This window comes from Monopterus albus, unplaced genomic scaffold (genome assembly GCF_001952655.1).
Source record: "Monopterus albus unplaced genomic scaffold, M_albus_1.0 scaffold206.1, whole genome shotgun sequence".
NCBI classification, from domain to species: Eukaryota; Metazoa; Chordata; class Actinopteri; order Synbranchiformes; family Synbranchidae; genus Monopterus; species Monopterus albus.
The window spans coordinates 701,004-725,529 of NW_018128086.1; the positions used below are offsets into that span (position 1 = coordinate 701,004).

At 45.2% G+C, this 24,526-nt stretch overlaps 1 protein-coding gene across 1 annotated transcript in view; it reads right to left on the bottom strand.

Annotated features, from left to right (window-relative positions):
• macf1a (microtubule actin crosslinking factor 1a) overlaps positions 1-24,526 on the bottom strand; it is a 192,321-nt gene that overhangs the window by 35,841 nt on the left and 131,954 nt on the right. The window contains 8 exon segments of the mRNA XM_020618510.1: positions 19,060-19,242; positions 19,462-19,779; positions 22,033-22,239; positions 22,384-22,572; positions 22,779-23,377; positions 23,654-23,930; positions 24,014-24,241; positions 24,402-24,517. Coding sequence (XP_020474166.1) covers positions 19,060-19,242; positions 19,462-19,779; positions 22,033-22,239; positions 22,384-22,572; positions 22,779-23,377; positions 23,654-23,930; positions 24,014-24,241; positions 24,402-24,517 — 2,117 coding nt within the window.

Below are 24,526 nucleotides of genomic sequence, written 5' to 3' on the forward strand. Positions count from 1 at the left end.
AATCAGCAATGAAAGAAGAGTGAAATTTCATTTATTACTCAAACATCACTTGGGAGCCATGGAACATTTAAAGTGCTTTTTGAAGTGTGAGTATTTTTAGCCGTCATCTGTCAAGCTAATAATGCTTGGGGAAGAGCTGTGCTGCACAATCCAATATCATTGCATCCTGTTACCTAGCAACGACGTAAACTACAGATGCCTGGTTGGGACAAACTGTACAAACTATTAGAGCTTTAGCTTTAGATGCTAACACATCCAGAAGGAAGAACACCACATCCAAATCAAATCTGAGTCCTTTGGCTGCTTTTAACCCTCTCCAGATGTTAACCCTGGCTGTTGCTCTTTCTTTGTCCCACTTTCTCTGTGCAAAAAGACACGCAAGACCACAACTTGTTCTATTTTCACTGGATGATGAATAAAAAAAACTTATAATTAATGCACCTTTAATCATTTGACTCAAGAGAAGCCGAGATAAAACAATTAAAAACAGGGGACATCTATTAGAAGTGTAGGAGAGTTAGTGTGAAAAGCCTGAACGCCAGGAGTAGAGCTTCCTCACAGTAACATGGTAGCTACTAACAGCGCTGCTATCACTTTTACCTTCACCCCCACAACTCCTCCCTCACCCCCCTCCCTCTTCCTGCCTCGGTCCTCATCCGTCGTTCTCTTCCTGTCTTTCAAACCTTGTCCTTCCTCGCTCCCTCCTTTCTCTTTTAAAGGAACAAACAAACGAGGGGAGGAAGGAAACTAGAAATCTGTCTCGGAAAAAAACTTTGACGGGGAAAACATTAACTGACTGACCAATCTGTGACATCGGGAACAATGAAGTTAAAGGGTTAATAAATCCCAGTTGTAAACATCAAACAAAAACATGCAAACAGACCTCATGCAAATGTAGCCTGCATTCAAATTATGCTGGCTTAAACTTTACTATCCACTTTGTCTGTTCCTTTATTGTCCCACCAGCAATTCTTTTTCTCATTTAGTAATATGGCTTATTTAACCTTTTTTCCCATATCTGTTGGACTTTCATTTTGCTAATCGACTGCCTGTGAGACAGCTAAACAGAATAAGGTTATGATTTCTTTTTTCCTGATTTGGGGGTTTCTTGGAAATACAGTATGCTCTATCTGTCAGGAGACCACTGCTCTAATTTCAAAAGCCCTATTGTCTTGCTGATATCGCAGTGAGGGGAGGGGAGAGATGCTGCAGGAGGCACATCGACAAATATGTAAAAATACTGAAAAACGCTTCAAATATTTGAGCTACACTACACTCAACTACATTCAGCTGCAGAGGGAGATTGTCTTCCTGCTTTTGCTTTCATGCTTTTCAGTGTTGCACAATAATCACATCAATCAAAACACAAATGTAAGACCTGCCGACCTGAAGCTACCTTGTGTTTCTCTCTCTCTCTGCATCAACATCTGTCTTTCAGTGATTCATCTTTTTGGGTAAACAGTCTAAGAAACACCTGAAATAGAAATATACAGTGCAACAAAACAGCTACAAAGTCCATATCTGTTTGGAGGGTTGTAAACCATTAAAAATAATTTATTTTTAACCTTGTAATTGCAGATGACAACTAAAAACAACAAATGCTAATGGGTTATGAAATGAGACATGCCATTTCAGAAGTTCCTGTCAGTCTGCGTACAGGGAGACATTGTAGGTCTGATTGTACTGTACTTTCCTTTGCTCCAGTTCAAACATGCAAAGCAGTCCATCTGTCTGTCTGTATGTGGGGCACACATACACACACAGTGCTTTAAAGTGAGCTCCATATTAATGCAAACGCGTCCCGCTTGTGTCTGCCTGCCAGCGTGGCTCTTTTATCGCTGTACCAAAGCCTCGTGTAGCGCTAAAAGGTGCTCTCCCGTGAAAACAATGGCTTCCTCCACCCAACCTCCCTGTCGCCTGTCACAACTGTTTTTGTGTCTGTTTCTTTGTCGTCCTAGACTCCATCGATGTGTCTCTGTCTACATGTCCTCCCCTTGTTTGTCACATTATGAATTTCTATCAGTAACTTAGCTGGTTTGTCTTTGTGCATTTTTTTGGCTTTGCACTGAAGCAGAATATTTAAGTGGGTTGGAAGATACAAAAACAGAAGAAGACGGCAGCAGAGAGGCAGATGAGGAAAACCAAGTGAAATGGAGAAAAAGAAGCAAAGATGACAGGCAGACAAAGAGGGGACAGGTCAGACAGAGACTAGGCAACAAGTTAACAGGCCAAAGGGTTCCAGTGTTCAGCCTGGCCCTTTCTTATCCAACATCTAAGTTTATATTTCCCAAACAAATTCGCACACTGTTTGTGTAGCCATGTTGGCAAAGGCAGAGTGCCACAGTCTGTAACTCTCACCTCCTTATCTCTGCCACAAAACCATCCAAGCATGGAGGAGGAGAGGGAAAGAATGAGGGTCTGCTAAAGAGAGGGAGGGCATGGCTGAATAAAGAACATTTCATCACACAACAGACGTGCATGTGCCACCTTTCAGACATGCAAATAAAAACTGGAGGCATGTTTCCACATCATCCTCCATCACAGCAGCTCCCCGTGGTAGTACAGTATTACCAATAGGGTTGAGAATCACTACAGTGATTTTTAAATAATTTTGTTGCACGTATTTGTATATACCAGTCGTACTTTGATTGTAGCCAAGTATCTTATCTAGAAATACTCTGCCTGACAACTCTATCGTGATACAAAAGCTATTGTGATAATCATGTTTCCTCTTGTGTGTGATAAAAGTGGCCTGTTTTATAACATGCTGCAAAACCTAGTGTCTCCTCAACCTACAGTATACAAGGATGTAAAGAAAGTATTTGATTTTTGTTGTTTTTCCTTACAAGCCTCAAAAGCCTGATAATGTCATGATCCTATGCACTGCAGCAGTGTGTGCAGCTATAATTCTCCTCTATTAGATCCGAGGCGGAGCGGACACAACACCTGATTACATTACACTGAAGCCAGAGAGGCTGTAAATGCAGAGAGACCAAACAGATGTGGACTCATAACACATAAAGACACAACCATCAGTTACACACCCAAACAAACAAACACTCAAACCACACAGGGAAGAGTAAATGAGCTGTTACTGACTGGTCAGGCTGGGCAACTTGTGCCTGATGGAAACTATAATGTAATAAAAGAAGCATGAGATCAGGGGTGTCCGTGGTCACCGAAATCGCTGCTGCTTGGCTCATAATGTGCATGGATAAGAAATAATTAAGATTCTCTGCCCGATATAACACATTTAACAACAGGTTTTGAATGGGGTCGCCATGTTAGACACAAAAAATCTTTTCAAAAACAGTTCTGACTAAAATTCAGTGAAGAGATTAATCTAATAATGGTGTGGGTGAAATGGGTGAGACTTTATCTATAACTTCATACTGTCCTGTCCGTTTTTATATGCAGAGGTAGCAACAACTAGCATGTTAACAAAAATTAGCTAAATTCAGGCTGTGCAACAAACACTGGGCTCAGATCAGACATGGAGTCAAAGCAGAGCTCCTATCACAACAGGCTGTCCAACATACTGTCACACTGAGATACACCGACTCTCATATACACACACCTTTACATGCAGCCCACATGCTCAAACACGGGGATAGATGGGAGAGGAGTGACACTACACAGACGAAACAAGTCAAAGACTGACTGCAGAGAGACTCACACAGTCACACTGACAGTCCTATCAGTTCATGGGTCAGCTGATTTTTGCAGCATTTACAGAATATCCATTTCAGATCCATGTCTGTACACAACACTGTGTACACTGATTACATTCTCAGTATCCAAGTCAACTTAAACAACGAGGCCCAGCCAGATGTCTTCCTCCATATACAAACACTGCCTCCTCAAATTATTTACACAGGATGGAAAACTTAGAGCCTCCAGCACATAACACAACCGGGACATACCAAGCTCCCACGACTTTGTATGGAAACACAGTGCTCTGCACTCTGTGCCTCTCAGACAACTGCTCTTAACTCTGCATTCAGATCATCACTATAAAGAGGACACAGACACACACTGCTTTTAGCACCACACAAATAAACAGCCGATCAATCTCAAATATGTGCATGCACTGTAGAATAGGGCTGACCCCACCCAAACACACACCATATGCACACACATACTCAGTGACCCTGAGCGTAGCTTCCCATAAGTAGCAACCCCCCCCACTGAAACACAATGAGCTAATTATGATGTCTACATAACTTCACCCCCCACACACATTTTCCATGTCTACTCAAAGCTCAGCTACCTGACCCAGTTCTTCTTCCTTTTTTCCTGAGTGTGTCCACATCCAATGTTTCCCCCTTTTTGCCTTCACATCACAATCTTATCTTGAACCAGGGTGTCTTTGATTCAGTTTAATTCATTCTCTTTACATGGTATTGTATTTATGGACACTGGACTCCAGTGTAATAATGATTCCAAACCGATTAGAGCTTCTACTAAAGGGTGAATACATAAATATTAAAGTGTTAAGTAACTATCCATCCAGCTGTATTTTATAAGCTCATTTGCCTTTTTGCACCTTTTAATTTATGACTGCGCAATGCAATTAACTCTTGACCTCAATTCACTAAAATGTGTTATCATAATCTACCAACAGCACAATGGTCTGGAACAAGTACATCAGCCCACAGCATCAACAAAAGTTCAGCATGAAGTCTTGAATGAAAACGCTTTGAAATGAGAGCCTACCTCTGCCTGTGTGTCGGTGTCAAAACCTGGTAATATAGTCGATGACTGATTTTCTGCCTTAGAGCTCCGTCCTGAATCTAAAAGGGGGGGTGTGTGACAAGCCGTGACACCTCTCTGGGGCCCTAAGGCCTCTGCTTGGCTCGTCTCTGTCTGTGTAAACAGGCGCTGTAGCATGCCTGGCTCAAGTTGGTCCCAGGTGAGGTCTCTGGACATGAGAGGAGGAAAATCCAAAGCAGAGCCATCCGACTCCCAGTCACTGTCTCCAGTCATAGAGCCCAGGACAAACTCAACCCCATCTATTCCAGACTGGGTGCCCTCAGAATACGAGTCTAAGTCCAGCTCCCGAGTATCCTCACAGGCTGAGCCGACATCCGAGGGGCCAGGCTGGGGGCGCTCAGGTGCTGCCATGTAAACAAAGCTGTCAGGGGAAAGGAAGGCTCCCTCCTCCAGGTCTGGGCAGCAGGGAAGTTTGGGGACAGGACTGGGGGGAATGGAGTCCTCAGGTGGAGATGGGGGGCAGTCACTGGGGTACTGGGGAGGTGCAGACACAGCCAGGTAAACAAAACTATCTGAAATTACAAAGGCCTCTGAGTCTTTACTGTCCAAACCAGCACCACAAGAATCTGAGTTAGACAGTGACAAAGGTGAAGAAGAAGAAGGTGGATGTGAGTCTGTATGTTGATGGTGTGAGGGAGGAACAGAGTCTGATTTTGGGGTTCTATACGTCACATCTGTTGTAGTTGCCAGATCTGGGTCTTGTGCAGGCATGTCCAGCCCTGAGAGGACATCTAAACAGACAAAGTGTAGAGTCTCTGTTGTCTCTTTTCTGTCACAAGTTATTGCCACAACAGGCTCGGTAATCTCTGAGGGCACTGAATCTTCTTGACAGGGTAGGGAAATTTGAACCTCCACATCCTGTGTACATTCATTGTCAATTTCTTTTTCAAGCGTGTGGAGAGGCCCATGGGAGTGATCCATGAGAACTCCCTCGCTACTGTCCAAACTTGGCTCAGATTGGTCATACACATCCCACTCTGTTCCTAACTCCTCTTCCTCTTTCAGTTCCCCTTCATCCTGTTCAACCTCCTCCTCCACTTGCTCCACCTCCTCAGCATAAGGGTTCAGAGGACCACAAGCTGGTGAGGAGGCTCTGTCCTCACAATCCTCTGCATTACACTCTGATGATGCCCCACTATCTGGGTCTGTTTCAGTCTGTGCAGGTCTCCTGTGTTCACAGTCTGCCCGAGTGACATCTAAACCAGTTCTGTCTGGCTGGGACATGTGGACCCCACTGGAGTCAGACTCCAACTGTTGACCAAGAGCAGAGTCTGTTGGATAACTGCACTCTTCTTCCTCCACCTCTGCTTTATCCTGATTATAGTCAATATCACCCTCTTCATCGATGAAACCATGTTCCTTTTCACAGTCTTGTGCTCGCATCAAGTCAAAGTTTGTAATCTCTTTAATGTGCTCAGAGTGATTTAAATCTGAGTCTTTTGTAGTGTTCTTGAAGCCAGATGCAACCCTCTCTGGCTCTGCAGAATTAACTAGAGGAAGGGTTCGTTCAAAATCTACCCAGGCAGGCTCTGCTTCTTCATTTAAACAAGGAATCATGTAGGGATCAAGAGGCTCAGGGTCTACACTCATCTCCACTCCCTCCACTCCTTCCTCTTGACATTGCCTCTCCAGCTCTAGGAAGAGGTCATCTGACTCAGCAACGGAGCTGGGGCAAGGTGAGGCACTGGGAGCTCCAGGACCCCCAAACCCTGTAGGAGGTCTCAATAAAGGCCAATGTCCAGAGCAGCCTGATAAATCCCATCCCTCTGATTCCAGTGTTTCCCTATCCCACATCTGATCAATAATCTCCCTATTCTCCAACTTCAGAACTGCCTCCCACTCCCGTTCCTCTCTCTGAGCTCTCTCCTCTTCTGCTTTATCCCTTTCTTTTTGCCACGCCTCCTCCCTTTCAATTATTTCCCTGCATTCTTCATGTTCTTCTCCCTCAAGCTCCTCAAGTATCTTTCGCTCATCCTCCTCAAATTTGAGCTCAGAGGCTGTGCGTTCTCTGAGCTCACCACCCTGACCACCCCAGCCAAGCAGACCCTCATCACCTCCCTCCTGACTGATACAGGGGGAGAGAGGGAGACCTCCATATACTAACCCCTCCTCCTCCTCCTTCACGAATGGAGATGGGGGATCTAGGAGATAAAACGATTCTTCATCTGTGTTGCTATCCTCACCTAATAGTGGAGGTAAAGGGGGGAGCACAGGGAAGTTGTGTCTCAGTCCCACCTGGCTTCTTTTCCCTGTTGCTATACTGCGGGGCCATGTGCGGGCCTTGGTAGGTGGGCAGAAGACTGGCTTTGGTGGGATAAGAGGGGCATTGTCTCCCTGGTCATGGTCTAAAAGAGGAGAATCTCGCTCTGAATCTGAAGTCTTCACTGACTCAACAGGCTCCTCTGGGATCTGCCCAATTCTGGCTTTAGAAGAGCTAGCAGTGCGTCGGTGCTCCCGCCCTTTCCTCTCTACCTGACTGGAAAAGCTAGGACTATGCTGTGGTGTATTTCCAGAAACCTGGGGTAGCTGGGTCTGGCTAAAGGCGGGTAGCTGTTCTTTGGAAGGAGATGGCACTGCGTGAGTCTCTTTGTGTTGCTTCTGCAGCAGAGGATGAACCTGCTTTTGCCTGCTAATTGGATGCTGCTGGAGGGGAGGCATGGGGCTAACTGTGGGTGTCAAACATGGTGAGGAGGAGACAGTAGGAGTGTGAGGAGCAGATGATAGAGGGGAGGGTGAGTAAGGAGGTAAAGGAGTGGATGAGGTCGGGGTGGAAGGGGGCGGGTGAGAAGGAGTGGGCTGTAGAGGAGAAAGAGGTATCACTGCTCCCGACAGACGCTTCTCTGCTCCTTCAACAGATGTGAACTCCAGTCTCTCTGCAAACTCTGGATAACTTGGCGGCATAAAGGCTTTCCAAGAGCGACGGTTTGGATTGTCCCTTTTATCGCTACCCTGATGCCGCCGCTTGGCCACTGCAGCCACCACACCAGGACCAGATGAGGATGGAGCAATAGCCAAACTGGAACCTACAATGCCAACTGGTGGCGATATGATCTGAGGATCCCCAGTTAGCTTTAAGGCATCAAAGATCACCCTCTCATCTAGTTTCTTCACTCCTCCAGCATGATCTGTATTCCTGGATACAAAAACACCACCTATATCAGCTCCAATGGTGCCATTGCTGGATAGTGTACTTCCCTCTCCTCTCATCTCCCCACCAGAGCCTAGAGTGCTCCTGGAAGGTTGACACAGTTTGGTCCCTTGATCAATCTGTTCATTGATGCGCATGGTATCATATATGGACCGCTGGGGGACATAACAATCCTCTATGTATGCCTCTTCCTCATCACCTTTTCCAAGGCAGCGAGGGTTCTGCCTCAGGCAGTCTGGACGGCTCAGGGGCTTCCCCATTCTGTCCTTTTCGCTTCGTTTGGGCTTCCACAGAAACTCTGTTGCGGTTGTGGTTTAAGGTGCAGCTGTGGCAGGGCACTTAGAAAAATTACATAGAAAAAAATAGAAATGAATTACTTTACCTTCCAATGTCCCATGTCTAATAATCCACAAAATCACAGTCCATTTGGCTGCATTTAACAAATCCTTCAGGTTTCACATTCGGCATATCCTTATGTTCCTGCCTATGTCACTTCAACAGTTGTGCATTTCCTTGGTCTTTCTGAGATGCTATGCTGCATCAGTGAGGGACAGAGTGAACCCGCCCTCCTGCTTGGCACCATATTAATCACCCGCTCTGTTTATTTTAAAGGCTGTTAGGAATGAGGGAGAGGTGGAGTGATGAACAGAGGGAGGAAGGGAAAGAAGCAGTCATCACCTCCCTCTCTGAGAAGTACAAAGCCTAAGGTGAGGTGAGCACCATGCAGATAACATCCCTTTGTGTTACCATGAGAAATGCTGAATACTGCTCTCTCCTCCATATTCATATACAGCAACTTATTCCTAAGCTGCTGCCTTCTTCCTCTCCAGCTTCCTCTCCTCTCTGTGGCACGACAGGAAAAGACTGAGGGGGCTTGGACTACTTCAGCAGTCTCAGTGAGAAGCCGGCAGGGACGTGTAAAAGTCTCCTTTTAAGGTGAGAAAACCCACACTGTTATATAAAAGAAAGGCTGCGTGGGGTGCAATGAATAGGAAAAGTACAACGCTCCATGAATTTGCTTTACCTTTATCATCAGTTCCTTGCAAAAAAGGAAAAAAACATCCTAAGAAATCCAGTAAACTGACATAAAATATTAAAAATGTCTAACCTTTAAAGGTTTTTAGAGCAATAAACACAACTCGGAAAAATGTAAAAATAAAAATCCCTTGACAACCTGCTGCCACTCTGAGGTTGGGTGAGTGTACAAGCAGTCCTTAGCTTTTCTTGTTCTCTCCTCTGCTTCCATGACAAAGAATCGGGGCTTTGAGCCTGCAGGACAAACCCTCATCATCAGGAGTCATCATTAGTGAAAGAAAATCAACTCCAGTGAAGTAAATGCTAAATGCAGAACAAAGAGAAAAGCAGTGAAAAATCCGAGTCAGTGTTTCAGTTATTTTCTTTCATCTCGCTTTCTTTCTGTCTTATCTTCAGATCATCCACCGCTCCAGGGGAGACGTGGTATAGTGGATCGAAAGCAGGCAGAGTCTTGGAGGGGGAGAGGCTGGAGTGAAAGAGGGCATCTGGGGGTAGATAGAGCAGTGGGTTGGGAGCTGGGGGCTGGATCCTGGACCAGCCAGGCAAGCTGGGCAGAGCAGCGAGTCGTGGGACTGTATCCAGAGGGCAAACACCCAGACAGCACTCTCAGCTCCAGTCCAAGCTTTGCCTTGCAGGGAGTGTCTTCCCTCTCTTGACCAGCAGACAATCCCAGGACATGCTCCCTTTCCTTTCACTCTTTCTTTGCCGTCTTCTTTTTCCTGCTCCTGCCTCCGTACTGAGACTGAAACAAAGTGCCACGCAATCCTAGTTCCTCTTCTCTCTTCTGTCTTTCTCTCTTTGCGACGTGTGGGCTCCCAAGCTATGCTCTCGCTTTCTTTCACTCCCAGTCTCTGTTCTCAGGCCACTACACAGCTGAAATGGTTTGCAGCTGCTAAAAAAAATCTCCCTCTTTTCCTCTCACTCTCTGGCTGCTCCCCCCTTGTCTCCTCTCCCTCTCACATGTCCCTTCTCTCTCTCGCTCGCTCTCTCCCTCCCTCCCTGCTCTCTCACTGTTTGTGTTTGAATTCTGCTCCGCTTGTTCTGTTTCCTGCACTGGTATTAAAACACAGGAAGTGCTCCAATCATGCTGGTTTCCTCTCTCCCCCAAAAAAGAAAGAAAAAACCTCCACTAGATACAGGGAGAGGGTGAGAGAGAGGTGTAGGGGTGCTAAGTAGCGATAGAGAGGGAGGAGGGGTGCTAAGAGGGGGCGTGGAGCCACAGAGCCGAGAGCTGTGCAGAGGAGGATTTTGCTTGTAAAAATATATCAGCTGAATACTGGCATACAGCTCATTATCCCACGCTGAGTGGCAAGCAACATTCTGCTAATAAAATAGTCTCCAAGTAAATAGAGGAGGAAAAATAAAAAGGAATGTACCACAAAGCTTGAATACAACTCAGATTAATGTTTCCTTCAGGCAAGCAGGCGGTGTATTATACAGTATCTCATTTACTCTCACTGCCACTGTAGCCAGATTTGGTGCAGCAGAGAAAGGGCTAGCGATTTGAGATGGCTATGTTATTCACAGCTTTGTAATCCTCTCTTAATTCTCTGGGGCAATCTGCCCCCCTTTTTGTAGCAAAACAACACTGTGCTCTGTGAAATTATACAGAGTCAAAGAAAAAGAAGGGAGGAATGGAGGTAGGAAGAGGGGGGTGGGACGGTTAGCTGACGGGAGGAAAAAGGCCTATCAGTAATGAGCTGTATTTTTTTCCTCAAAGCAACAGTCCAGGCTGTAGGCAGACAAGGAAGTGAGTGCTGTGTGTTTTTATTCACTCCATTATTTCCTCCCAGGTCTCCACTTCAGACATATTTCCTCTGTCCAACAGAGGCAGAGGTGGTAGTAGCTAACAAGCTACCAGCGTAAAGAAATAACCACAGAAAAGATGCAGACACACACAAAAGTCTGTGATATATTCACAGGCTCCACTTGTGCATTCTTGTCAGTGCCTTCACTGAAACCCAATCCGACTGTGGAGTGTCTGTGTGTCAGACTGCGAGAGGGGGCCAGGAGGAAAACGGGTTGTGCGCGCACACACACAAAAAAAAACACAGAGGATGGGGGTGCTGTCTGTTCCTTCAGGATGCCACACTAAACCTCTGAACAACCGCCCACTCAGGCAGAAGGGGGATACCAGGAAACATGGCAACCTGCGGCCCTGGCGCAGAAGCAGACAACTTTAAATCAGTTTGTTTTTCTCTTGTTGCAGAGTTACAGAGCTCTCTGTACCAGTTGTGGTGTTCCACCTCCCCCTTACAGTTCCTTCTTCTGCCCTCCTTTTTCAGCAAGTCTGTTTGTTTAAAGTAGTCTAGCAAAACTTGGCTGATCTGATCCAGAGCACGCCTGCACTCTTCTTTTCTTACTGCTTTGCCTCAAAACCCATTTCCAATACTCACAAGAGGAGCTTGCTCTTTCTCAACTGTTGCACAGAGCAGCCCGTGGTCTGCATGTCAAATATGCTAAATACTCCACTCTTTCTTTTTAAACAGCCCTCTCCCCCTCCTCCCAGACCAGCTCACCCTGCCCCTCTCTGTCAGTTGTGCTGCAGCTGTCATTGCTGCTTCCAAGGCAAATGTCTTCATAGAAACAAAAGGGGTTTGTCACTGGTTTGCGCTACACACCCCACACACATGCAGACCTCACAAACTCTCGCGTGGCCCACGGCTAACCGACAAGACCCTTCACACAGATAACAACAAGATTTAAATCTAAACATTCACAGATGTGGGCCAGTTAGCAGGAGAAAGGAAGGACAGGCGGTGAGGGGAAGATCCAAAAAAATACATTATACAGCGACAGAGACGTAAAGGACGATGGGGGGGGGGGGGGTAACTTGATTAAACTTGGTTAATTTGCTCTTTCAGATGGTGCCCTTTACCCAACCCCCTTTCTCCTCTGCCTCACTGACTACTGATAGGGTCTGTGCCTCCACCCATGACCCCCCCATGATCTGTTTAAGTTTAATTCTAATAGTTTCTCTGCAGACCTGCTTGTGTTGCCCTCCACTGTTCTGATTTTCATTCATTCCCTGGTCGTCACAGCTGGTTAAAGATTCACAGAAATGATGGGAGGAGGAGGAGGGATGGTGGTGAGAGAGGGTTAGATGTTTAATTTTCCCTGGGGGTCATTTTGTGCAAACCTTCACAGCCATGGTGCTGTGTAGCACTTTGCTTCACAACGTCCACTAAACAGCCGGTTGTTTACACATTATACTGTTGTGGTTTCACCTAAGTTGAAGGCTCATGCTGCCAGTGTTTGTGTGTGGAGGCTTGAAACCACTTAGTGCAGCTAAGTGGCACAAACACAGGTGGAGGGCATGGAGTATGTATTATTGACTTTTCTGGGTCATTTATTTGCTCATGGGAAAACACCTGTTGGGACAAAGATCTACTTTTCTCCATCTCTCTCCTTTTATTTCTCCCTCCCTCTCAAGCCACAGTGAATGTATAACCCTTCTCTCCAAAACACTGTCATGTAATGCCATTTTCTTCCTTAAGTCTTCTTCAGTCTCTTCCCAACCATCTTGCTCTTCCTCCTTTGTACTCGTATGACAGCAGGTGAAATGAAGTGGAGATCTCTCTTTCTCTGTGATTTTGTTCACCTAACCCACCCTCCTCCTTTCCACCTCACATGGGTAGTTTTATATTAACTAGCAGAGCATTTCACCTGCCTGCATGTGTGAGCGAGCATGTGCTGTCTTCAACCTTCCTCCGGCAGAGACAGACACAGAGACGGCACACACCTCACACAAAGACACCGTTACGTACACACACACACACACACACACACACACACCTCTAAGCAAATAAGGCACACCCCTCCACCATCACGCTCAAACAGCCAACTAAACACACCTGGCAGTCAACTACACACACAACTGCTGCATAATGGTGGTTTAAGATGCTGCAGATTTTGTGGCTGATTTGCTGTGCGCAGGTGGACTGCTACTTGTGAGCTTTTGAATTTACTAATAAATCTACATGTGCACACACATTCTTTTAGGCCAATAAAACAAAACATCCCACTCTCCCCAGCCTGGCTTCCTGTATGTGTTGTCATTCAGCTGGCAGCCAGCAGTCCAACGTACAGATAGAGCTTAATGTCCACATGCAATTAATACGGGAAGAGTTTTCCACATTATAAACACTTTGGAGCTCAGTTTTGCATTTGGGAGTATTAGTGTGGCAGAAATAGGCTTATTCTCTGTGTCAATGACCTCCTCTTTCTTTCTCACCCACACAACACCTGTGAGGCTGCCTGCTGAGGGGTCAGCGCTGGAGGGCAGCTCTCTCTTTTCTCTAGCACGCACTGTTCATTCTTCTTTGAGCTTCCTCCACCTCTCACACATAATTTTTCTTCTTGTAATTTTTCTTCATGTAAACGCTCAAAACTACACTTCAGCTCCAAATGCTTCTCTGTCTGTTCTCAGCAACGGCACCTATTTAATATGAATTATTTGTTTCTGTAAATTAGCCAGTGGCTAAACCATTATTTGTCCCATAACAGCCTCTGTTATTGCAGGTCTTATCTGATTTCTACTTGCTATGATGTACAGTAATAATATCACTTGTATGAGGGAAAACAAAAAAAATAAGCTAAAAGATTTTTCATGTCATTTTTTCAAAGTATGTTTCATATAAAAAAGACACGTTAAAGTGTTGCTGGACATATTTTAACTTGATATTTGTCCCACCTGACATCAGAGCAGTATCATGAATTCCACTGAACTGAGAGAAAGTGAGTGAAAAAGAGAGCGAGAACCTGGGCTGAGCCGTGGCATACCGTTCTAATTCATAACAGCTGAACCAACATGAGATTCAAGAGTGGAAAAGCTAAGACGTTACACACAAACACACACATACTACGCGCTAATGGACCATCCTCAGACTTATTTAAATCCCACAAACCCAAGACATGACTACCACTTTCTCAATCAGTTACGGATACATGCAAGGGTGAAAGATGTGTGTTTTCACATGAACGTGCTTGTGTGTGTGTGTGTGTGTGTGTGTGTGTGGATGTATAGCTTACAGGAAAGCTTGGCTTGGCAAATCAGGTTATACGATTAAAGAAATTGTGTCATCATGGATCCAGTCAACCTCATACAAATACACAGACAGGCATACGAGTCATGTTTTTGGACATGAATACACAGACAGGGAGACGGAAAGTAGTCCAGGAAAATCCAGAGAGCCAGTAAACAGCACTGTCGTCCAGATGGCGCATGACTTGGATTAGCTGGGGAGTCATGGGAGGGTAACTGGGTTCTGACACACTGAACTCTTCTGACAGGACGAGTCTGAATGAAGCTAGCCAACATGGCCGCTAACAGCTGGAACAGGTTAACTTGTAGCTTGTGCTGAAACTCATTACGTACAGTCAGCTTCTTTCATACAATATCACATATTTTCTACATGTGGTTCAGGGAATTTCACTATTATGATAAATGAAGAGCATGTTTTTGTGAAGCAGGAGACAGTTTTTTATCCACAAAACAGCAGAACAGAAAAGTATTACAATTACAAAAACACTTTTCATGTCAGATTTCTGCTCTGGCCTTCCAAAAGCTGCACGTGCAGTTTTACTTGGAATTTTAAATGGCACTAATGATTTATGACCTGAACAGAAATGTATATGTGGACCTCCCTGGTGCACACATTGTGATACACTGCATGGGTTTGGTTTACTACACGGTTGGTAACAAACTAGCTTTGTACACACTGTTGGGTCAAAAAACTAATTGCCAGGTAATTACTAAATGTACAATTTAAAGGTGTAAGCAGCTTTACAGGTGCAAATGAGGACACAGGGTTAAAAGGCAACCACTGAGCCGCTGGTCCAGCTTGGCTCAACTTCTGCAACATCATTAAATAGCTGCTGATACGGTGCTTCAAGATTCTCCGAGTATAAAACACAGGATGATGACAGAGAGGAGAAACTACAGGAGAATAAAAAAATACAGCTGAGGAGGTGAGAGGTGTGAGGGAGGAGGAGATGAAGTGGCGAAGACAGGGGGAGGCTGGCAGTCATGATTTAGGACTGAAACACGTGCGCATAAAGACACACGCTGCTCCTGTTGTCCTGTCACGAACACTAACCAGCCCTCCCCAGGAATGTCTATCTGCAGCTACAGGTTTCGAGCCTCATCACACCCCTCTCCTAAAAGACCAGTGTGTGCGTGTTCTGGTCCCACCAACAGACTATGCCAGCTGCTTAGGGACGAAGGGAGCCAGGGGCATGCAGAGGGATGTTGATGGCACACCCGGGTGTGTGCGTATCTGTATGTGAGGGTGGGACGAGGAGACAGCTGAGATTCCGGTTGCACCCCGAAAAAGACTGGAATTAGAAGCATCCTCTGAGGCAGAGTGCGCACACACACACGCCTCTCCTCTGCCCACAGAGCAACAAACACAGATTCTACAGTGGCACCTATGTGCAGAGAGGATGGCCATGTATAAACATGTACATGGGGAATAACAAAACGGACCAGGAAACAGACAGGAACTGTTCTGAAGCAGTTTCTCATTCAAAACTTAGGCTACTCAAGAATAATGCACACTTTACTATATAGTTTACTCTGGAGTCAGCAGTGACATTAACGAGTGACACTTTGTGAATTAATTTAATGACAAAATATGCTACTTTTTTCATTTGTATCCAAATTTCTATTGCAATTTTTAAGTTCAGAATTTGCCCTCAAATCAACTGGAAAACAGAAAAGTTATTTTGGACACAGTCTTGAATCATTTCTCTGTATGTTTTCATGTCAATTGCTTTTAAAGGGCAGCTGTTGTTCAAATGAGTGCAAATACAATATCACAGTTTCCATAAAATAGTTGTTGGTGCCTTACTTAAACAATTTTCTTCACACTGCCTTTTTTAATTTAACTCTAATCACAAATAGCTCAGCAACAACTCTGCCTAAATAACACAGTGGCATGAATCTGAGCAATGAATCACTTGGTGCCATGAACACATTTTTGTCAGAACAAAAAAAAAAAGAAGAAATCGTTTTCTATACGTTTTGTTGTGTTTCCATATATTTATAAGCTGGTATTAAGTTCTGACAGAGGAACGCCATTTCCTCCCTCAATGAGCCAGTAATTCTCTGTGAGATCACTTTGAACAATAATCTGACAACATACCCTCCCACTCCCATGACCCCTCATCCCCTGGCTGCCCTCCGCCCATACCCACAAACAGACACCCACACACCCACTGTCCTGAACCCCGTCGTCTTTCTAAGCATCGGTATGACATCACCCCTCTGGACGGAAAATAGTGTCTGGTGGGGGAGGGGACAGAGGAGGAGACCTGGTCTGTTTTGGAAGCAGACAGGCGTTTAGGTTTGAAATGAGCTGAGCTGGATCGGTTACAGAAAGAGAGAGAAGGAGAGGGAGAGGAGGGAGGAGGAGAGCGGCTTCAAAAAGTGGACAAAAGGCTTTCACATCTTTTTACCCTCCATCCCTCTTCAGACTGTTAGAGCAGGATGGAGACGATACTCTAGTGTAGCTACAGTGCAATACGGAGAGAAGATAAAAATGAAATAGAGTCAAAAAGGGTCAGATCAAGGACAGATGTGTGTGGAAACCCCCTCCCTCTTTTTCCTTATCATCCTCTCTGCATCTGTAAAGCCCCGTGATCCTGCTCTCCACGTTGTCTCTCTGCCCTTCTCTAGTCGCGACAATATCCCCCTGCTATCTTCCCTTCATTGCCCTCCTATAAATACCCCTCTGCCCCCCAAACAGAGTGTTAGACCATTTCTCTATGCTCTACATACCCTGCAGACAGTAGCTATTATTTGTTCTGCCCCACTCTCACGTTTACACCCAGTTTGTCACCAGGTTGTCTGTGCCTCAGCATCTTAGTGCACGTACAACATGATTAACACCTACTGTAGGGATGCTAACAAGCCACCAATAGTATTCACACAAGTTTGTAATGCCTCCATTCAGATTCCACCATCTTGCACAGATTATGAATATTTGAGGGCTGCAAGCAAAAATGGATTAATCTGCAGATTCATTTTTTGAGTAATCAGAAAAGTGAGCAATCACAGCCTAAGTGTCCAAAACCCAAACTGTTTACTATCAGATAAAACAGACTCACAAATGAGTAAGACATGTAAAAGGCCCTTCCCCTGATGACAAACCTGCTCACTGACCTGATTAATTTAACTGCACACCAGACAAAATACACAGCTTCACACTCTTTGTCTGATCTCGCTCACTCTTTCAAGTGTAGCCTATTTAGCTTTTCAAAGCTCCCTCATGCTCTCTGAATCCCCCGCTCCCTCCTCTCATCCCTCTCTCAACACCTCTTCATTTCCTGTCTGTTTCCTTTCTGCGACATATTCGCTCAATGTGCTCTCATTAAAAGACTTAGAAGGGGGCAGAAAAGAAAGAGCGAGAGAGACTGAGAAACAGGTTGAAGGACTGAGGACGAAACCAGCACACAGGGAGGTTAGTGGGGCGACAGAGATCTAAGGGCAGTGAAGATGCTTCACTAAATATCCAAATAATCAAATTAAGATTAGAGAGACAAGGAACGAGGATAAAGAGAAATAGAAGCAAAAATGTCTCATGAAACAGACACATGTTCTTTGATCCACCCACACATCTTAACAACAGTGGAGCCAATCACTCTCTGGGGGACGAGCAGGAATCCAACTTATCACAGCTCATATCACAACATGACTCATCAATCATCTTCAAAAAAGCTTAACCTTCGTGGAGCAGATGGGACAGAACAGCTAATGTGCTGCCTGCGCGTGGGATTTGTTCATATTTCTCCTCAGCTCTCAGATATTTAGCTTTCTAAAGTGGCCTGGATGTTACATCACGGCGAGAAAATGTGCACTTTAATGACAGTAGACGTACAGAAGGAGCAGTCTGTCCTGATGAAACGAGCAGTGGAGTAACACGGTGGAACACAATGGGGATTCCAGCAAAGCACATTCCTGAGGTCAGCCCCTGTGCAGAAAAGCTGTCTAGGTCTTAATGCTAAAACATCACAACTCAACTGTCATTTGCTGTATTGTTTTCTGTTATAACTCTTCTTATGTATGCTATTGAACAATCTGTAAAGTTCAAAATAAATATTTTGTCATATTTTGGTTTCATTCCCCTAAGTTGGCCGAGAACAATGCACTTTGCAAAAGCTTTCTGGGCACATTTAAATACATACGAGGACTTTCTTACTGGGCACTGTGTTCACAAATCTTCATCTCAACATTGCGCAAAATGCTTTTTTTGAATTTCCCACACGTTTACAGTACCAAGTGTTATTAATCACAAAGAAAAAAGTGTGATTTGCTCTGGTATTAAATTTAGACTTGTCCATCACCACAATGACAAGACTGTTGTCACCACAAAGGTGGTGACTGAGCACCAAATGCTGAGAGTGCACTGTAACTTTCCTTCAGAGAAAAAAGTAAAAAGCTACATGATTCAACAGCGTGAAAGGCGATTCAAAGAGCTGCGTGACTCAACTTGCCTCCGACTCCTGATGCACAACAGGAGCCCCTCTCACACACACACACACACGCATACACAGACCCTTACCTCATGGTCTCTAGAGGTATGAGCAAGAGGGGATGATGGAGACAGACCTCAGTGGCTCTACAAATATCCATGTCACTATTTATCTCTCTCACACACACAGACACAAATCTGTGCTCTAAACTCAGGCTCATGTTACACTGAAGACTTTCTGCCAATCTGTGCAAACTGGTTTTAATGGGAAAGAGGGAATGAACACCACCCTGAATTCAGTTAGATTCATTCATGTTTTCACCCACATAACCAAGTGGATACTTTAACTGCCAGTGCCAAAGGCAAACAGGTGTACTCAGACACACTACTCAAGTATGTATTGTAGTACATGCCAAAGAAAACCCTAAACCAAACCAAATGCAATGGAAAAGAAAGAGGAAATTAAGAGCATAGGAAACTGCTGCAAATGGGATTTCGTAATATATTTCTCTATGGGACTTCACTGACAAAATGCCACTTCACATACACACACACACACACACACACACACACACACATCTACATGAACCACAGCCATATACAGAACCAGCACAAGAACATCTAGCCTACCTTAAACTCCTGCAGCTGCTGTTTGATCATCTCCACCTCGGTGCCTACCACGCCCTGTGCGTTCAGCCCCTCTTCAGCCCCTCCCAGCAGGCCTTGCAGCTCAGCCACCAGCCTGTAGAACTCCCGCACCCTCTCGGCAGCGTCTTCAATCTGGTCCAGCCTGGCCTGGCCACGCTCACTCAACTAGCACGAACCGAATTAACATGAAAGAATCAAATCAGTTTAACTGTTATACTCAGGTTAGTGCATTAATAAGCTTACATCTCTAATATAACAAGAGCTCAGATGGTAAATTCACTCACATACAGATAAATCAGCTCAACTACACCGAAACAGTCACTGTCACAGATTGATAGAGTATGTTAAATCGAGAAAAACAAAATCATCTTCCTTCTACCTCACCTTGTTTGCTTGGCGGCTCAGAGCTTCAGTCTCCCTCCTGAGAGCCAGCAGATCCGGGGAGGAGCCCTCTCGTCGCAGCATGTTGGTGCACTCTGACGCATGACCCTCCAGCTCCGTTCTGAGGTTGACTAGACGGGAGAGGAAGCCCTTCAGGGCGTCCGCCTGGGAGGCCAAGGAGTCCGCATCACGTCCAACAGGACTGAGGGAGTCCAGTTCATCATCGAGGTCAGCAAGGCGTGAGAAGACATCACGCACGTGAGACTGGACCTCGCCAACGCCCTGCAGCCAAGACTCCAGGGAGGAGCAGTAATGTTCGATCTGATAGAGGAAGACGGAAAGAGACAGAGGGTGGAAAAGGGACAGATGATGTTCATCACAGTGCATCATAAACCGAAAACACAAAATTCAACTTTGGCCTTGGAGCTGAAGAAGGTTCCTTTCACTCAGTGTAGTAATTACGGCACGAAAGGCCTTTTTTTTTCAGACCCAATAAGAAAAAACAGGAAAAATAAACATGAGAAGATTTTGTAGTTGATTTTAAGCACAGAACATTCCAACAAGTGTGGAACTAGTGCAGGTGTCATTTTCTGATAATTCCTGAAATTCACTATGAACAAAAGATGATCTAATCAAACCGCAAATGTAACTAAACCAGAAAATGATGCAACAACAAGTAGGTGTAGGTGCAAGAAAGTGGCAGTGGAGACCTTCTCTAAGAGTAGGCAGATCTTCATCATTGCCTGCAGCACAGCAGCTCTTTTCTCCGTAAAAACGACACCAGATCAGTTGTTTAAAAACATTTAAAAAAAAAACCCTCTGAATGAATAAAAGTGTAGTCTGGTGATTTAAACATACAGTTTTAGCTCCTGTGATAGTTGTCTGACTCAGGTTTACATTTCAAACTATGATAAAGTGTCAAAACGTCCACAATGACCATATATGACTACTGTAACTAACAGCCATGGCTGCTCTGTTCTTTCTCAGCTCTCTGACACCAAGCACCCACACAGAAACACGTACACTACATGTGACACCCTCCTCACTGACCCTTGGCATAAACAGCTCGCCTGATTGTACAATATCTCTTCACTCCAGACTGCATATATTGTCGAGGTTAAACTAATTTATAACTGTTACGACTCCTTTCAGCACCTCCCTCTCCTCGTGTTCTGCTGTTTCTCCACCAGCGCCTGCCGGGCGAAGAATCCTTCAACGCTTAAACATATTGGTGAAGTATAAATTGGACATTCACTGGCGATCTCTGATCAGGTTTGGGAAGAGGAACATGTGCCCTAAAAGAATGATTATTGGCCACAGGTCCACAATATGTTTTTGCAGCTGTGTTTGTTTGTGGTTTGTTGCATGTTCCAGATGTTCAGTAACTAAGTCAATATTCACCTCAGATTCTACCCGAGCACCTGTTTCAAAAACCTGTGGCAGTTATTCTCCATGGTTTTGGCTTATTTGTGACCTTTGAAGCCTGTTAAAGCTGCAAAATGTAAAACAACATGGGCTATAAAAAGACATTAGCGCGTTTCCATTTTCGTTCCCTTTTCCTGACCAAGATCCTGCTTCTTAACATGGATGTAGATTTTTAACAATCAATAACTTTTAAGCAATCCATAAGCAGTTAGTCATTAGCAATTTATGAAATACAGCTGTCTTTTTCTATAGTACTACTGTAATCTGCAGTCACTACTGACATAACATGTTAAGTAGCATCATGTTAGTTGATTTAAAAATTAAACAACTAAAAACAATGACTAAAAATTGTCTGTCACTATTCATCAATTTAAGGCAAAATGATTTAAATTAAAAACACAAAGTATTAACATAGTAAACGTGTCTGTACAACTTCCAGGCTTCACTGGGCAACACACATTAGATCAGACTAAACGTGATGGATGTATCCGGCAGTTAAAACAAAGCCCGGCCCATTTTTCCTTTATCAGAAGGGCTGCAGCCTTCAACAGTAACCAAACTGTAATGCTGTTAATAAACATGAAACACAGCAGGATGGCCCAGTCTCCCCACAGCAAACTGGTTTTACAGAAAATAATATCCAGTCCTTATTTACATGATGGCAATGATCTGTGCTTTCACTGTAGCTAATGTTAGTACAGCTGCTGGAAACGCCTGCTCAGGAGGGACATGTCCTGGGGACGCACAGATACTGTCACGGCACCGTGGTTAGCCCAGGAATTTTTTTTACTGCTGCTAGTAAAATGCATTTATATTCAAAATGGGGGAAGCGCTTGTACATTTAATCGCTTTCATGTCAATTTACAACTTTATGCTGCAATATTCATCAGCACAACTGATCCAGCACAGACAGCCACTCTGCCACTTTCATGGATGAAAAGGAGGCGTGATTTATAATTAATCCAGTAAAACAGCAAACATCTTTACCTCCACCACCTGGTGATGCATCTACCTACAGGTACTACAGTGCATTTTCAGTTGCAGTGCACATCCTTGTCTTCTGCGCTCATGGTTAACATACATTTTTAATTGATTATTTGATTAATAATGGCAATGAATGAATCAATCACTGAGATCCCTACTCCTCACCTTGTCAGTAACATCATCATACTCTTTCTCTGTTTCTTTTGCCTGCTCCTGAAGCCTCTGTGCCCCCTCTCTGCTGCCTCCTGGTGCCTGGGGTGCATCTTGCACCAGCCCCTGGGCCAGGTCTCGGAGGTAGACCACCTGAGGCTGCAGGGACCTCAGGCTCTCCTGCTGACTTCTCAGCCTCTCTAGGCTCTTGGCGCTGCATGCCTGAGTAGGAGAGACGTAAATTGAAACATGAACTTACTCTTAATAACTGCTATGTATTATTTTGTTATAACAACATGTACATATCGCAGTCTGTTAGCCCTGTTGAGGAAGAATGACTGTAAAACGATCAGAGTTTTTCAGTACCTGAGGTCCCAGAGCTTCCTGGACTTCAATCTGGTGCTTGGCAGCCTCCAGCCTCCTCTCCACAGCCTGTCTACCCTCCTCAAACTCCTTGAGACGGCCAGCCAGCTCCTCCAACTGGGAGGAGTGGTTATGAAGACTCTCGCCCAGACTGTCCAGTCTGTGGTTCAGCTGGGCCTTCTCATCCCGTACCTACAGAAAATGTGTTTACATCAGTTTAGTTTTCTTCATTTACTTAATTTATGACCTTAATTTAATTATAGCTACATCATATGCATTTTATGAGGTGTCTCCAAATGTTGACATAGTGAAACACATCCAACTCTCATTATAAATCTTATAATACACACTTGAGAACATAGTTGCGTAAAACAGGTAACCTTAAAGCAAGTACATACCTCTTCCTCTCCGATGCAGCACTGCTCCAGCAATTGATCTGCTGCAGTATTGAAAGAGTCAAGGAGGGGCTGTCGTCTTTCGAGGTCCAGTGACAGACCTCGGGTCTTTTGCAGGGCTTCATCCAGGGCAGATGAATCCAGTGATGGATAGATCTCTCCCTCTTTCTCTTCACACTCTGATAACCATGGTATCAGGTCAGCCTTATGCTGCTGGTAAGCTTCTGCTTTGCTCAGAGTGGTTTTAAGTCTGCTCTGTCGATCTGAGATTCTTTGGTTTAACCCCTCCCAGTCCTGTCGCAAAGAGGTCAGGCGGGACTGCAGGGCAGACCGCTCATCTCCGCCTGCTGGGAGAGTGGCGAGCAGCGACACTCCCTCAGCTTGAATGAGCTCATATGAACCTCGCTGACTGGCAATGCCACGCTGGAGTTCATCTATCTGTGCCAGCAGGGAGCGGATGGCCTCTGGCTGGCAGGGCAGGGCATCACTGGATGATTCTCTGAGATCTGACTGTTTGTCAAGCCAGGAACGCAGCTCCTCAAACATCTGCTGGAACTGCTGGGTGGACGAAAGGGCAGCTTGGAGCTGAGACAGGCCGTCAGCTGGAGGAAAAAGAAGCCGAGCACAAGGAATTACAAACATAAACGGTGAAAATCACATTCAAACATAAAAAGACAAACAGGGCGTGTGTAATCAAAACAATAATCTCATTATAGCTATAAAGGGATTAAGTTTGAAAAAGAATGTTGTTTTACTAGGCCAAAACGTAACTAATTCATTTATTAAAGAGGACCATTATCTATAAATAGAAAAGCATTACCACAGCATAAGCATAGCATAAGCACAGTTACTGCAACAGCCACATAAACCCTACACACCGGCACGCTCCTCCAAACTCTTCAGTGGCCCACTGACACTCGCCAGTCGTTTCTTCAGCTCTTCCTTCAAGTAGGGCTCAGCTACAATGGCGCTCAGCTCCTGGCAGAGCTTCTCAGCCTCGGCTAGCTCGCTCCTCCGTCTCTCTAGCTCTGAGCGGATCTCTCCAGTCTCCTGAAGGCGACGTTTCAGTGCCTCAGGCTGGGCACTCAGCGAGGCCTGAGCATCCAACCGCTCACTCAGATCAGAAACACTGGAGGAGAGTTCTCTCAGCAAGGCCTGGACAGGAGAGGAGGAGGATTAGAAAATGATGCGGTCATGGTGACAGTATAATATGAAGCCATTACTCCAGCTAGACTGACCTGGTACCGTTCACTGGTTACTTGGGCCTGGTCGATGTGATTTGACCGCTGAGTCAGTCGGTTTGTTAGGTCCTCCCACTGCTGTGAGATAGAATCCAGCTCAGCCTGCACCTCCGCCATGTCCTTGGGGTCCTGGGCAGAGTCACCAGTTTGGGAGAGAATGCCCTCGGCGGACTGGGTTAGCTGGTCAAACTGCGGTCGCCGGGTCTCAAACTCACGCAGCATGAACTAAAGGAAAGAGGTGTTTAAAGCATGAAAGCGATCCTCATTCTGGATTCTCTGGATAGATGATACATTTTGCGGATGTGTGTGCACTGCTAACTGTTGTATAGTGCATATACCTTGTGACAGTATCACTATGATTCTGTGCACAACTTTGGCCGCATACCTGCACTTGCTGTCTTTGTGTGTTGAGCATGTTGGGGTCGATGCTCAGCGGTCCCAGCACACTCATCATCAGCTCCTTCTCCCTCAGCCACGGGCCCAGCTGATTGGCTGCTGTGGAAAAGCTGC